At 41.5% G+C, this 16,735-nt stretch overlaps 1 protein-coding gene across 11 annotated transcripts in view; it reads right to left on the reverse strand.

Moving 5' to 3' along the window:
• kcnab1b (potassium voltage-gated channel subfamily A regulatory beta subunit 1b) overlaps positions 1 to 16,735 on the reverse strand; it is a 62,890-nt gene that overhangs the window by 25,871 nt on the left and 20,284 nt on the right. For 9 of the 11 annotated variants that reach the window (XM_049599146.1, XM_049599154.1, XM_049599152.1 and 6 more), the window contains 4 exons: positions 7,855 to 7,898; positions 1,742 to 1,779; positions 916 to 995; positions 387 to 431 (listed from right to left, as the gene is read on the reverse strand). In XM_049599146.1, the coding sequence (XP_049455103.1) occupies positions 387 to 431; positions 916 to 995; positions 1,742 to 1,779; positions 7,855 to 7,898 (207 nt within the window). Of the gene's footprint in view, positions 1 to 386; positions 432 to 915; positions 996 to 1,741; positions 1,780 to 7,854; positions 7,899 to 8,907; positions 8,917 to 9,446; positions 9,558 to 16,735 lie in introns of those variants that run through there. The other 2 variants (XM_049599156.1, XM_049599155.1) reach the window with 2 other exon arrangements.

Here is a 16,735-nt window from a genome sequence, read left to right on the forward strand (position 1 = left end):
TTAACTGCGCTTCCACCTTTTTGGCGACAGTTTTATAAAGGCCCTTTGCCAACAGTGCCACCATGTATAAAGTGAGATCCATAACGAAACCATTTTCTGGGTTGAAGAACTTGACAGGCTTGCGGAGAGCCTTGTAACACCTTTGGGAAAAATTGGAACACCAACAGTGAGTCAGGCTTTATCACCCAACATCAGGGCCTGACCTTAATGCTCTTGTCGCTGAATGGGAGCAGCCTCAAATGACTGCATGCATTTTCGGAATAAGCTACTAACATATAAGTACATATTTTATAAGCCTGTCCCCTGTCTGCTTTTAACCATGTAATGTATACACACTGACACAAAAAACCTATTCATGGAACATATTTAGACAGACTGTACTTTACCTCCAGCATTTTTTCTTGATGATGTTTCCAAGGATTATCTCCGCTCTGTGAAGAAAGAAAAATACACAAGGAAATGAGATTATACCTGAGGAAGCCATTTCTTAAAGAGCATGTAAGCGTGACTGTAATCTGCCACATATCTAAAGCATGAATGCCTGATTAAAGATCAGCAGGAGTACATGATAAAAGATAAACGCCCGCATTGTGTGCCTGACTCTCACCAGCAACCTTGAAATTAATATTCATCCCCATACAACTGTAACCCTGTCCCGCGTTATTCAGCGAGACAATGTCCAGGCCCATAAAGTTAGACTGAGCTGTGAACATAAAGGGGAGCCTCCAGTGATGAATAAGATTATGTAAATCACTTTAGAGTCAGGCTACCTTTCGTTTTTGGCCTCCTCAGGTGAATAATTCCTGGTCTGGGGCTAAACCTTGTTAACATCTCATGTCCTACAGGGAGAAAAGCTGACAAGGCCAGAAAATTGCTCTGTGGGTGTGAGATAGATAACAAATCTGAGACACTCACTTCCCCCCGGAGTAGACTTCAGCTGTGTCGAACAGGTTGACCCCGCTCTCATAGGCGATAGTCATCAGCTGCTCTGCCACCTGACACGGACAAGAAAAGTTTCCTGTCATGTAGTTCAGTATGGTCTGATGCACGACTATAAATACTACCCAAAATTACACTTCAAAAAGGATGGGAAAATTCCCTGAAGAACCTCGAGGAGAGTAAATCTCTTTTCCACTGAGATACTCATCACCAGGAAAACTGTACTGGCTGCTTGTTGATTAAAGTTGTTTACAGCTCAATGTATTTCCCAGACTATTTTGACCCAGTTCTTGTGCCTGCAGTTTATCCAGAGCCATAAATGGCAAGACCAATTTTGACTTTCTTTTTCTACGCTCTGCTCCTGTTTTGTTTTTGTCAGTTTGTTTGTGTCTCTTGTGTGTCAGTTAGTCCCAGTGGTCATCAGGCAGTGATGAGCTGTCTCGATTTCAGTGGCTTCCCCCCTTCAAGGCTGGATCAAGGCACTGGAAGAGGTCTTCCGCTTAATAACTTTTGACAGAGAGCAATACAAGCTAACCTCTTGGCCTTGGTAGAACCAACAGGGACAAAACAGTCTGCTCTGATATCTGGATATTGATACTGGAATGATAACTGCGGTCTACTCACACTCAAGTCATTTTACATCCAGTTGCACTAAATTGCTCCCATTGGGGCTACAAATTGGGTCTTGCAGACTGACACGTCTGCTCACTCACTGTATTTGCAGGGTCAAAAATAATAAAAGCCAACATCTGCTCATGAGCTGTGGTGACTGAATGTTGCATCTGACATAACAACATCTTACCTCATCAGAGATTTGACCTCCAAATGTTACCCATGTGCCTGTTGAAAGAAACATAAACGTCAAAGTCTTGGAACACATATAAAACATAGGAGACCTTTTGCCTGTAAAACCACACTCACAATCATTTTCATTCTGCCTTAATTATTACTTTGACATTTTGGCATGAACACATGACAAAACACCCTTGTCCCAAAGCCATCACAGCCAAATGTCAGGGTTGAGTGTTGATAGGTTGGAAGTTGAAATGTTCATTCCCCCATATGAGTTTCTTGTGAGAGAGCTACTGTGTGCAGAATTTTAATGTGATTACACCAAGAAACAAGGCGTATCACCTTTAGGTGTTTTGTGTTTGTTCCTGTGAGGGATTCCTTTCATGTGCAAACAATCACCAGGAAAGGTTAGCATTGTTTGTTTATGCAAACCACAGATACATTACATTTGCACGTTATTATGTAGTGGATACATTAAAACTTCATGTTTGAACAGTGCTGTGGCTATGACTGGTTAGGAAAAAATCATGTTTTGGCTTAAAATACCAGGTTTTCGAGGCACAATCCCCGCTGGAAACATAGCAATGTCTAGTTAAAAACGACTGCTTTTCGTGTCAGTGTCCCCATTGGAAAACAGTGACGGATCCCTAAAAAACAACTACGTTTGTTACCTAAAACCTGCTGGGAAAAAAGCAATGGCTCGCTAAGTCGTGACTGATTTTGTTGGTGGTTGTCAGGCATTCTGGGCATGCATACTACAATGTTTAGACATGTTGATATGATACATGAAACATACAAATATTACATATCCATGGTTTGCAGAAATGTACAATTCAAAAATTTCCTCTGGGGACTAGGCTGGTGTACATTAGTTTTGAACTTAAGTAAATGTCCTCATTTTTCCCTTCTATATACAGGCTGGTGCATAAAGACAGAGGGACCCTGTTTTTTTTAAAGCTCAAAGAGGCTTAGTAATAGCAGTTTTGAAGATATCAATAAGTGTTCGTGTTTTAAGCATAAAAACATTTCTTCTGAATCTACTGCTTTCAATACCCCTTTTGAATTGGAGTCCCACAGGGATCAATACTGGGAACACTTTTAATTAGTCTGTCCCAATATAAAAATCTACCTATATCCTGATGATACAGCAATTTATGCAGATGTTTAAACAAAACAGCAAGCTGCTTTAAAACCCAGTATTTCAATAAGCCATATTACAGCGTGGCTCAACCGATCAACTGTGATCATTTAAACGGTTTGTTTGTGGTGAGAACGTGTCCCGACCTCAATGTGAACCGACTGCTGTCACATGACACATTGTTTGGGTTAAACATGAGCATGTTACAGTCCTGGAGGATTATTAATGTGCACCTCCTCCTGTACTGCCTTAATATGCACATTCAGCACATCCAATGCATCAAAACATTGTTTTCTAGTTGGAGCTGCACCTCGTTTTCAAACTGTATGGTTTGACTAAAATGAACAATGACAGCAATATAGTCCACGATGACCAGCGCTAAAATCAACCTGCGTAGTTGTCCCTCCACTGCCACATTAGAAAGTGTCACATTTATCTTGCAAGTGTACTCTTCTTCAGTGTTTTGTTTAGTTCCTGGATATTTCCTGCATGGAAACTCTGACCAATGAAGAACAGCTTTCTCATGGTACTGCCGTGAGAACATGAACCAACTCTCAGCAATTATGCAACTTTGTGACAACATTCGGACCAAAGCAAGACAACTCTAGGTCTGAGAGCACCCTTAAAGAAACTTATTGACGACCAAAGCAGTGACATCACATGTACAAAAGCTCCAATCATTCCATATTTTACACAGTCAAATTGACACTGGAACCATTTTAAACTTTATATACAAATCATTAAAGTTTAAGACATGAAATGAATCAGATTTCAGAAATGTAAAACTTTATATATTTCTTCGTGTTTTCCCAGCTCAGGCACATTTGTTCATATTTTTCTTTCTTTCATAAACTGTGGGTGCCTCTTCAACATCTTGCAGATTAAATTAACCGTTTAGGCTAACTGTGGCTCATTTACATTTTGTTTATATTGAAGAATGAGAACTATTCCTATTAAATATAATAAAATAAATAACCATGCACAGACTGCACTGATGTACTGTATTCTTGTCTATAAATATAAGCAGTCCAAGCCTCTGTTCTCTATTCAAGCAGCATAGGCTGAACACAATTTGTAAGAATTTTCATATTCTCCTCAGAGTCTTCTGTTTCCTGATCCTGTCACATGCTGCTTGTTGTCATCTCTGACTAATAAGAAATAATGCAGAAGCTGGTGTTAACTCTGTAGCCAACTGCAGCAGAAGTGTAGCAGCAGAGGGACTGAAGGACACACTGTATTGCTGGAGTAAACAAATGAGTGTTTGTCCTCCCTGCAGCTCTCTGATGGCAGGTAGGTGCTTGGGTTCATGTTTATATCTCATGCTTTACTTCCTCATTTTCCTCTCAATATTTGAAAAGCTCAGTTTCAGCCCTGAGGGAAGCATGTTGTATCCTTGGGCTGATACGTTCTTCTCATTCTTTCTCTCTGGCATCACTCAGGAAGGTGCAGACAGACAGGCAACACCTGTCATTTGTCAAAAGCTAAAAGAGGCTTGACAAGTAATAGCTGTATTGAAGCTATCAATAAACTCCCCTGCATTAGGGTTCAGATTTAGTCTCAGGTCATGTGACAGGTCCTCTTACAGTTGGAAAACTAGTGAATACACGCATGTGCAGAGACTGCGATGATTTACTGTATTATTAAAAAGAAGCAGTTGCAGCCTCTGTTGTTCCTCCAAACAGCAAAAGCAAAAGCGCAGTATTTGTTAGTCTCTTGATAATCTTTTTACATTCTTGTCATCTGATCCTGTCACATGCTGCTCGTTGTCATCTCCCACTAATAAGAAATAATGCAGGAGCTGGTGTTAAGTCTGTGGCCAACTGCACCAGAAGTGGGAGCAGATTGGTGTAGGCTGAGCCAGATTTGTCTAAGCTGTCAGTGGTCAATGAAAATGTATTTTCTTTTAAATTATCTGCTTTATCCATATTATCATGAAGGTAACACAATTTGAAGGGTATAGTCTGACATTTCTGGGAAACTGATTGATTGATACCACCACTCACTGGCCGATTTGTTGCGTTATGATTCAGCGATTGAGTGCTGTCTGAAATATCATTTCTGTGCCCTTAGTTTGGATTTGAGTGGGTATGTTTGCTCAGAAGTTGCTCTGTGCTTTGTCTCGTAGTGGCACTTCCCATTGCTGTTTTTAATAATCGCCACAGTTTTGGAACATATGATGAGACATAAGGGTTTTGAGCTGCCCGTGGGAAGAATGAACATGCAGGCCTAAGAGTCTGTCCTTTCAGGATTAAAAGCTCTGTTTTTGCCGTCTGCTTTTCTCTCCTTACAACACACCATGTGAAATTACTTTTTTCTGACTCTTATTTCTCCAACTGTTGTCTCTGGTCTCGTCTCTCTACCCTGTGTGTCTCCCTCTTACCCGAACTACAATGCTTATTGGAATGCACACATTTAATTGGCTGTGTAGCATCATGTGAGATGATTTAATTCATGCAATTGCTCTGTGAGTCTCCTCGTTGGTAAACCAGGGCTACAAATGCTGCATGGGTTAAAATAGAAACGCTCCATTAAAATTTAATAGTTCTCAATAATTCATCGGTTATAGGTCTGGGTCTGGAAAGGACGGAGTCTGGGTATGGACCCAGGGGATGGAGAGAGATGACAGGTTAACATGGGGGAGGCACTCTGGTCATTTTGCTAACAAGGGGAATGGCGTCTCCCCTCACCCCCGCCTCGAATCTTCTCCTGTCGCCATTATTATCTGGATAGAACCAGCAGCCAGTTAGCTTATAAAAACTGGAAACGGGGGTACAGTTTCTGTCTGTAAATAACAAAATCCGCCAACCAGAACTTATAAACCTCATGAATTAATTCACCATGGTGTGTTTGTGTACTCCTTAAAAATAAAGAGGTATAAAAATTAGCCTGAAGTCCATCGTCACTGTGAGGTTACTGGGCAACCAATGAAGCCAAGAAATAGCACATAAGCCACTGTAAAACCACAACTTGTTATTTTTACATTTTAGTTTTTATACAGATAAAACAAATGTTAATAAGTGAGCTTTAGAGGAGCCAGTGGGTGGATTTAGTTACCATGGGAGAAAGTTGGGTTGTTTCCCCCCGTTTCCAGTCTTTATGCAGTGCTAGGCTAACTGGTAGCTGCAGCCCCTTCGTGCACATATGGAAGGTGGTATCAATTTTCTCATCTAAGGATGAGAGTTGTATAATTGCCTAGAGTTGGTTTGTGTTCTCACGGCAGCATTTACAAGCGGACCAGATCAAATGCCTTGCATGAGAAAGCTGCTCTTGATTAGTCAGAAGTTCGGCAGGTGTGAGTTTTAAGAAAGCAAATAAGTGTCAAACAAGTCCTTTGAAGGAGCAGTGTGTAAGATTTAGGGGGATTTACTGGCATCTTGTAGTGAGGATTGCAGACTGCATCTAGCCAAAACTTCTCCTGGTTAGGATTCCTTTAGTGTTCATTACTCAGGAGGTGTTTACTGAAAACGGAATTATCAGCAGAGGTCTTTTCCTCTCAAAAACAAACAGACCCCATGATTAAAACACAGAATAAAGCAATTTTACTTTACAAATCAATGTTTCTCCTATGCTGTTTTGCTTGTTGCATACTGGCCGCTAACCCAGCACCTGCAAATGAGTGCTTACCTTTTTTCTCTGATAACTTAATGTGTGCTCACTTCATTTCTGATCCAGACGTTCAGGAGGTTTTTACCAGGAGCCTAATTATCTGCAAAGGTCTTCTCTTCTCCAAAACAAACAGACCTAATGATTTAAACCAGTAAAAACACTATATAAAGCAGCTTAATGTTAAAAAAATGAGTGTTTTTCTGACACTGCTTGTCACATAGGTGCTGCTAACTTTGGTGACCAATGTGAAAATGTGAAACGCAAATGCCCTATGTTGAGCCAGTGTTTAGTTTGTCCATTCTGGGCTGCTGTAGAAACATGGCGATACAACATGGTGTACTCTGAGGATGTGGACCCACTCTGTATATAGATTAACGCCTCATTCTCAGGTAACAAAAACACAACAACTCTTATTTTCAAGTGATTATACACTAAACACAGACTTGTGTATTATATTAAAATTTTGCCAATATATCTCCCTAAACCCTACACACTGAGCCTTTAAAAGTTAGCAGTTGACATGATAAAACACACCCATGCAGACTCAAACAGTAGAATAACCTGTTTTCATCCCTGCAACGAAATTCTCCTTTTCTCTGAACTCCTCTGCTTAAAATCAGCACAGAGAAGAATCAATGTTTTGCTGAAGGGCACTGCCACATGAGTGAGGATTGTCAATACCGAGACCCGAAACTAATTCCATTAAGTTGAAGGATTATTACCCCTTGACCATTCTTCCCTGCTGCTGAATGTGCTAGGACTCAATCTTAAAAAAAAAAAAAAGAAATCACTACTGGATGATTAACTCATTCACAGAATTTCCATTGTTCAGTATCTGCTGAGCTCGGGAAGCACTGCATCATTCCTCTACTTTGTCAAGATATTTTGTCTTCAGAGACCCACCCCCATCAAGCAACTTGGCACACACGTGTTCCAACACAGTGAATACACACATGCACAAATAAAGACATGGCCAGCGCACACACACAGAGAAGAGATTTACTAAATTAATCAGGCCTATCAAGATTAATGAGAGTGTTTACCCTCCGGTCTGCATTGGATATGTGTGATAATTGAGCAACTTGTTTGCTGAAACCAGTGCTATTGATTAAATATTAACGGGGAGAATAGTAACACTCTGCAAACAGCTTTGTGTTGTCTCTCACGACTCCATACATATGAAAGATGCATGAGGTTTCGAATTGGGTGAAATAACATAATGAAATTTAAAACACTTGCCCCTTATGCATGATTCTATTACAGGCTCTAATATCTCTCTCTCTACACACACACACACACACACAGATGAATTGAGTTTGCACTTGGATGCTTATGAAATCATTAGACATTTGTCTCTAATGCTAATTAAATGTACTCACCAAGCCCCAGACAGGAGACACGCAACCCGGATTTCCCCAGGTTCCTATGAAGAAAAACACACTATGATTTAAAAAAAAAGAAGCAGTGTTGTTGAGGCTCAAGATGTCATCAGTCAAGTATGATTGCAATTACTGTGGTGCTGTATTTTGCTCTGGGCGCACACAGATTTTCTGGCTAAACAAAGCCAAAAATCTATGTTGTTTTCACATCATAATTCGTGAGACTGAAACAAAAAGACAGCAATTTTGCTATTGTGGAGCTTACAATATAGGCAAAGAAAAAAAATCAATTGTGCTTGCAGTATGCAGGGTTTAAATAAGTATTTCACTGCTGGAATAGTGGTCTTTTCGTGAAACTAGGCTGTCTTTGCAGTAGAAAGACACAAATACTTTTTAAATTGGTTCTATATGACTAAGGAAAACACAGAAAAAAAGCTGTGGCATTCACTTTTGCTCAAGAGATAGAAAACCTACAACTACCAGAATGCACTGGTCGTCCATTCAGCTGCACCTGTTTAAAGATATAGTTCAACATGCTGGTGCAACCTATCTGACTATTCTGCTGTGCTGACTTCATGAACTGTATTGCTTTGCGAGTGTCTTTGATAAACCAATCTACAGAGCCCTTTACTGTTAGTAAACAGTAAGACGTTTTTTGGTGGGTGGGGCTTAGCTGGAGGCAAAACAATTCTCCACAGACATTAGCTAGTGCTAGCTTGCAAGTTCTGTTTTCGAAAAAGAAGGAAGATGATACGAGTCTCTGTGAATATGGTGAGCTCGGAAATATTCTCAGAGCAGCGTGACTTGACTGGATTGCTGAAGACGGGATGGCCGGCTTCGTGGTTGATCACTATGCCGGTCTTACAAACGAGGACGACACTTGAACAGTTTCCTCTGTTTTGTTTTGCTATCGAAGCTAGCAATAACTAATGCGCTATAAAGTTAGTGTTACAGAGAAACTCAATATTCTTCTTAATACCTCCGGTGGACACCATAACCCTTAATACACATAATGTTTTTCATCCCTATAACAGTAAATATATTTTCCCTAACCTGATAGGAAGTGTGTGCAACACGTGAGCATTTTTGATGATCGCCTCCATCCAGTCCTTTCGTGTCACTGCACTTAACCATAGCTGTCTATGGTTTTGTTGACAAGCAGTGGGGGCTGGTATGTGATTAAATTTAAGTTTTGAGCCATGACTCCTTCTACTCTGGCTTCCAATAACACAACAAGACAACTTTTTAAGACTCCTATGTAGCCTACAGCCCTGTGGTGGGTCTACTGGTACAGCAGCTAAGTAATATTGCCGTGGACTGAAGCCGGAGCATGTATTTTGCCCACCAAAAAAACATAAAAATCAGTTTAAGTGTACGCTATATTTAGAATGTTTTCACCGCTTTACCTTACACACTAATTGATCTAGGCAGCAGTAGACCAGCAACTCCCATGCCCTAAAAAGTTTCTCGTCAGAAAGGGCTGTCTGATGGCAAGATAAAGCAGTAAAAATATTATAAATATAACGTACACTTAAACTGATTTTTTCGTGCTGGCTAAATAATTTTGTCAATGTGACATGAAGGTTTTCTACCTTGAAGTTTTTGTAAATAAACATTGCAATTCGATCTCTAAATGCTCTCGCTGGTGGGTGATGTAATGTGTGTTCGGCAGTTTTTTCCACAGGAAACAATATGGCAGCCGGCTGGTAACAAACAATATTGAATTACAGTTTAACAGTAAGATAAAATGTTTCTATAAAAACATCTAAGGCGAGAAATAGGCAATGCAGTAACAGAATCTTGGTTCATAGTTGATCAACACTGCTTAGTTTTTCAGTCTCCATTTTTACAGTACAAAAAACAGTATGGCGTCCACTTCCTGCCTTGTTTTACGGTTTGACTGGAGTTTGGTCTGAGAGAGAGAAAGAGGCGAGGGGGCATGTCTGTCTCGAGATCCGCTATAATACTATTTGTTTCAGTGGTGCTGGGCATACAAAAATGAGGAAATACAATCTGCAGTTCAAGCAACAGCTCAAGAGCCAGCATCATCTGGCGAATTTGAGCTGACAAATAAGCAGGGAGGTCTGACCAACGGAAGAAATTTTAGCATAGTTTATTACATCAGTTATGGTTCCTTTGACCGCTTCAACATTACTTGGATAACTGTGGCAATTCTAGAGCTAATACATACCAATGAGCGCTGACCTCCAGGGATGCGTGCATTTATCATACCCAAAACCCTTGCAGGGTGCCTCTCAAGGTGCCCCAGCTGCTTTCGTGATTCTCGATAACCTCAAGCCAATCACTGGCCCTCGTGGCTGCAATATCTCATTTAAATGTCTGCCCTATCAACTTTGGTTGGTACCTTTTGTGCCCACCATGGTGTCCATGAGTAACAGGAATTCAGGGTTAAATTCCGAAGAGGGAGCCTGAGAAACGGCCTCCACATCTCAGGAAGGAAGAGGACAAGCAAATTATCCACTGTAATTGGAATGAGTACACTTTAAGTCCTTTAACAAGGATCAACTGGAGGGCAAGTCTGGTGCCAGCAGCCGTGGTAATTCCAGCTCCAAAAGCACATCTTTACATGGCTACAGTTAAAAAGCGTGCAGTTTGGGGTGCCTAGTAACTCTGTGGTTAGGGTGGGTGTCCCATGTACAAAGGCATTGTCCTCGCCATAGCAGTAGCGGGTTCGATTCCAGCCTGCAAATAAAAAGCAGAAGCCAAAGAAATAGCCAAAAAGAAATTCTAATAACAACAACAAAAAAAAGAAGTTAAATGCAGTTAAATCTCGGGACCGAGCTGAAAACCGCGACGCAAGCTACCGTCTGTTCCAGCCCCTGCATCTCTGAGTGTCCCACGGGGTCTGGAGCATTTACTTAAAAGAAAATTACAGTGTTCAAAGCAGGCCTGGTCACCTAAATACTGCGGCTAGGAATGATGGAATCGGACTCTGGTTCTATTTTGTGGGTTTTCTCATCAGAATTCAGTTGAGGGCATTCGTATTGTGCTGCTGAGATGAAATTCTTGGATCGGTGCAAGATGGACGAAGGTGAAAGCACTGATTTCATTAATGAAGCACAAAAGTTGAAGGTAGAAGTTGAGGACGATTAGATACCATCATAATTCCGACCATAAACAATGCCAACTTATGATCCACCGACATTATTCCATTAGTCCAGGAAACCAAAGTCCTCAGAATTGAAGGGCACCACCAGGAGTGGAGCCTGTAGCTTAGTTTGACTCAACATGGGAAAACTCACCCGGCCCGGACAGATTGATAGCTCTTGCTTGATTCTGTGGATGGTGGTGCATGGCCGTTGAGGAGCTATTTGTCCGGTTAATTCTGATAACAAACAAGACTCTGGCACGCTAACTAGTTAACACATAGTACTACCCACTGTTTTGCTACAAAGCTGGTTCAAGGTCGGCAGTGTCCCTTGAGTAACTGCAATCTAGGTAGCTTTTAATGTTCAATCAAGAGGGGAATCACTGAATGTGAGGGTCACCTTTATCACACCTGCGGTCGTGAGGGAGTACAGATGGGAAGACAGTTGATTTATTCCATCAATCCTTCTCTGGAAGGCCCTCTAAAGACCCTGAAACATATTCTACTCATGACAAATAAATCCAATAACTGTAGTGCTGCACTGAGAAGTTTGGTACACTACTTTCTGACAAGTGTTGCCCTTTGTTTTCCCCCCTCTCCATCCCTCACACAATTACTTCTTCTTTTACTTGGAGCCTTCAACATCCTTTTGCAGGAGGGAGCACTTCAGTCCTGCGGCTTTTTACTGTTATTGTCTCACCCACAAAATGCAGACAGCCATGCCCGCTCTCAAGCACTGAGGTTGTATCATATCAGCATTTCTCAAGATAGCTCCTCACACGCACACTCTTTCTTTCTCTGCTATCTCTCTACCTATTAACTTTGCAACGGTACATCTAATGACATATGTCTCCTCTATAACAGTTAATTTACACCCAGCTGATATGCAGCAATGCAATACTGCACTTCTGGCTCTCATTATCACGATGGGAGATAAACTAAGACATCAGAGTTCTTGCCACCCTCGACTCAGTGTCTCAGAGCTCCACTTCACATCTAGTTTTACAATCTGTGCCACATCATGTCCAACTGAGAGGGGAATTCATGTGCTGCAAGTCTTTGCCGTCTTAACAGCGGCGATAACCGTTACAGCAGATTGTTCCCCCTCCAGCCACCACAGGTGTCTTCCCACAGAGTGATGTATGCGGACTGTAGGTGAAAGAAAACTGCGTCAAGGTGATGCACTGCAGTCTGACAGGGTAAACGATTTGAAGCGAAACGCTGTGAAATTGAGACATTCGTTTGACAGCATCATCGAGGCCACATGCACACGTGGAGCCACCATCACAAGCAACTGCTTCATCTTGTGAGGAGAATATGTCCAAATACTTATTTCTTGACACAGAAACAACCTCCAATTATGGTCCTTGGATTGTGCCTTCTGCTTGGTTTTGCAGGCATTTACTCATTACAGCAAATGAGGCCGTAAAAAATGCCAGCAGTGGTTTTCTCGTGCCTGGCAACTAATGGCCTGTGCCCGTGGAGCTGAGGGCGGACTAATCCTAGCCCGTGCTATGTAACCATGCCCTCAGCCAATTCAATTAGGTGTTCAACATGGGGAAGCATCAGTCATCGTGCCAGTAGTTCAGCTGAGCTGCCAAGATAAAGGAGGAAAACATATAAAGGAATGTGTTTACATATGAACACTTGATTTCATACTTTTATGGATTTTTTTATTGTTATTCATTGTGTAATTAAGACACTGATGTTAACATGACAGGAGACAGATCGCTCCGCAGTCACAAATCGTGGGATGCGCTCTTGTCTCTGATATGGTGGAGGAGTTTGGATATTGTATCCTCCGTCTCTCTGATGTATTATAGAGTGGGAGCTCTGATCCATGAAAGTGTGGGGGAGGGTCTGTGCTGTAGGTTAGAAGTGTGATATGTGTGTGTTCTGTCGGGGAGCTACCGAAGACAAGCCGTGTTGATGATGAGGAATGTTCATGGCTGCTTTTATTGTGAGTCGCTCATTTGTTTAAAGGGTCATTTCGGTATTTTTTCAACCCGGACCCAATTTTTCCATGTTTTTGTGTCTGAGTGACTAATGAGAACAATTATTGAGATCAGTCCAGTATTAAGTGAGAGTGCTGCAGCTGGCAGACACAAAACAGCAATGTAACATTAACAGGCAACTGTCATCAAAGCACTGATCTGCTCAGATTGTGACTTTAAGTCTCTGACAATATTATGGAAAGGACCCCTACTGAGACAGACCTTTTAGTTAAAGAGTGAAATCCTTTTTGTTTAACTAGAATCAGCCAATAAAATAAAAACCACCAACCTTTCCATTGTTCCAACAATCAATAACTGGATCGGTTGAAATAAACCATTCATTCATACTTTCCACCGAGCAGTATGGTACGGTTCAGCTCAGTTCGTTACGCTTTTTCTGTTTCCACTGTGAAAAGTTGTGGATGGTACCAATGGAACTGTTCCGTACCGTCCCCATTTTTGGTCCCCCCTCTGTTGGGGTACCTAGCACACAGATCTGGTACTAAAAGGTGGAGCTGTGAACACTGCAGTCTGTTGATTGGTCAATACAGGATGGTCATTCTGCTCAGGGCTGAGTTGTGGCTGGTTTTGAGGCTCATGTAACCACTGTTCATACTGTGAAGAGTTTTATTAGTTAACTGTAACTATAAAATGAAAGATTTTTTGCTGTCTCGTGCAGTAGCTGTAGTTGGAGGAAAAATAATTTAATTCACTGGGCTGACTCCGGCGACTTTTAAGGTGGAACGTTAACTTATGTAACTCAATGCATGAGTTGACAACATGAATCCATCAGCACACCTTAAATTTCAGTATGAAGACTTTGACCATTCCCTTAGTTTTTATTGTCTCTCGTGGATGACAGACTTTTAGTAATAAGTGGATCTTCAGATGTTTAAAATATATATTAATTTTCGACCAGATTATGTGAACTGCATGTGCAGCCTCGTTCTGTGGACTGATAAGGAGGAAATACAGTGAGTGCTGGACGGAGCAGTGAGTGACAACAACCCCACCCACAAAAGAGTACTGTATGCAGTGGAAACGCTAGGGTCTAGGTACCATGTCTGAAGGGTTACTTGTGGTTCCAAAGGTACCATACCCAAAGTGTTTGGTGGAAACAGGCCTTTTAGATGTGAAAATATTCTGGCTCTGTACAAACTAAAATTTCTGTTCCGTTAAATGGAGTCTGGTGGGTTCGCTGTTAGCGATTTCGGGGCTGTTTCTGGTTAATGAGAAAGGATCTTGCTCTTTCAGAAAAATGTCCATCTCTGTAGGGATCCTCTGTATAATGTTCTCAGACACTTAGAATAAAAATCTGAACATATCAGGGACAAAAAGATGCACTTTTAGTGAACATAAACTGACAGTGCACAAAATGCCCCAAGTGGTTACATGCAGCCTGTTTAGCAGCTGCAGCACTCACACTCAATACTGGACCTATTTCAAAAATTACTCTTTATTAGTCACTTAGACACAAAACATGGGAAAATAGGGTCCAGGTTGAAAAATACTGTAGTTACCCTTTAATGCCTGAAATTGTTGTAAAATGTACATTTTATCTTGGGTCTTCATTGCTTCTGTTTTCATGTTTACAGTGGCACACTGATGCAGACTATCTCCACAATAAACAAGCCTGCAAAAATGTTCCAGTTCCAAATAAAGCTGGCTGTCCTTGGACAATTGCTAACTTTGTTTTTGGAGATCCTCCAGAAGCTATATTTGCAGTGTTTGTGTGATGCTTAAAATGCATACAGGATGTCTTAATGATAGGAGAGGAACAGAGCGGACATTCAGCTGGCGGAGAAGCCGCCTGACTGCTGTATCATTTTCCCCAGGAAAGCAGCAGCATTGACCATACCTGATTATTAACCACACAGCCGGCTATAGCACATTAATAGATCTGTCCAGGTCTGGGATGTGGGTGCCAGCAGAGGCGCATTGCTAAAGGAGCTAATGATTCAGGGGATTACAGCATGTCAGAGAATGAATAACTCTGTGTTTAGGAGAAATAGGTACTTGTGTGCATGTGGGAGAGAAAAATAGGGCAGCGAGAATGCAGAGGAGCAAGTTCTTTATACGTTATATTGTAAATGGTAAAATAAACACGCTAAGGAAAGGACAATTTGTCTATACAAACCTGCACATAAACAAGTTTGCAAGCCAGTGACCGTGGTTCGGTCCCTCATGCTTGGATGGTGCCCAAAAGAAGCCTTGAAGTAAAATGACAAATGAGTCATTTGAAGACGCCCCCTCACACAAACCTGTCAGCGCATATGAACATCCTGTGAGCTGCTACTGTATGTAGCCCGTTCTATTCTTAGTGGATCCCCAGTTGAAATAAAAAAAATCAAATGAACATCTGGCTGCGTTTATTGTGCCTAAATCTTTGGAGGAATGACCTCTTATTGTGGGAGGATGTTTTTTTGTTTCCTTGGAAAGCACTTTTATGGCTCTCAAGTCACATCCGGGCATTTCTCCTGATTTATTTCCTGATATTGGATTGCTCAAATCAATATTTGTCAGCTAACACTTTTGTCAAGGTTGTGAGTAAACAGATGAAACTCCTCACTCGCTGGGGATTAATGTAGACTAAGCAAACCCACACAAGCCAACCTTGATGGGCGGAGGGATTAGACAACGCCCACCTCCTCGGTTCCCAACGCTCTCCTGATGGCAACCATAAAGTTGTTATCAAAATAATTCAGTGCAGGGGAGAAAGGCGGGTCATATTCTAAAAATATCAAAGCCAGGGCCTGTGTGGGTGGGAAGAAAGTAGGGAAGTGAAATCAAGCACTTTGAGGGGGGGGATGAATAGATTAAGTATGAAAGAAAGGCTTCAGGAGAGATGCTGTGGGAAAACAAAGCCCTGATGAAGCCTATGGCCTCATGGCTCAACAGTGTCAGAGGAAGGGAGAGGGATGGAGAAGAGAAGGACGGATATAAAGAGAGACAGAAACCAAGAGACACTTGCAACAGACTGAGGCTTGCAGAGTTGCAAGTCCAAGCCCCCAGTCTAAGCAGATCAAACGCCCTCTACAGATAAAGCATTCTATATGACGCAGAATGGGAAATCGGAAATGACAGCCGGCTCCCTACAGGGCCCTGCACAATGTGCATGTTTGTATTGTGTGTGTGTGTGTGTGTGTGTGTGTGTGTGTGTGTGTGCAATAAAGAGCATGGACACCACTTTGTTTTTCCACAGGGCCAAAGTCGACATTGTCTCAACTTTCTCTCATTTCTATGCATGTTGGTTTTTACTGAGATGTGAAAGGCTATTCAAAACACTCGGACATTTGTTTTTTCCAAACTGATGGGTAGAGAATCTCACACAGGATAACTGTATTTTCAGCAGAGACACGATTGAAGCTAGTGGCCTATGGGTTGATCGTGTATTGAAAAACATGTGGGCAGATCTGAAGTGGTTGATTCAGAACGTTGTGAAGAGCTTAGCGATGTGGGGTGGGAAAAAAAATCATGTCATGGTAACTGGAAAACCTTCATACAGCACTGATAGAAAGTATGTCACGGAATTTTTGTTTCAGGTTTAGTTTCTGTTCACTGGCACGCATCAAAATGAAGATGTTAAACTGGAATATTTTCAACTGCATTGTTGAGGGTCTTAGAAATGATTCTGAAGGAAATCAGATGAAATGGTTGCTCTGCAATGTTAATCTAACACTGCACTGATGATGGTGATAATATTGATGATAATCTATAATATGATAATATTGATAAAGAATCTTGCCAAGCCCTAATTTATTCTGCAAACTGGCTTTCT

The sequence above is a fragment of the Epinephelus fuscoguttatus genome, linkage group LG15 (genome assembly GCF_011397635.1).
Source record: "Epinephelus fuscoguttatus linkage group LG15, E.fuscoguttatus.final_Chr_v1".
NCBI lineage: Eukaryota > Metazoa > Chordata > Actinopteri > Perciformes > Serranidae > Epinephelus > Epinephelus fuscoguttatus.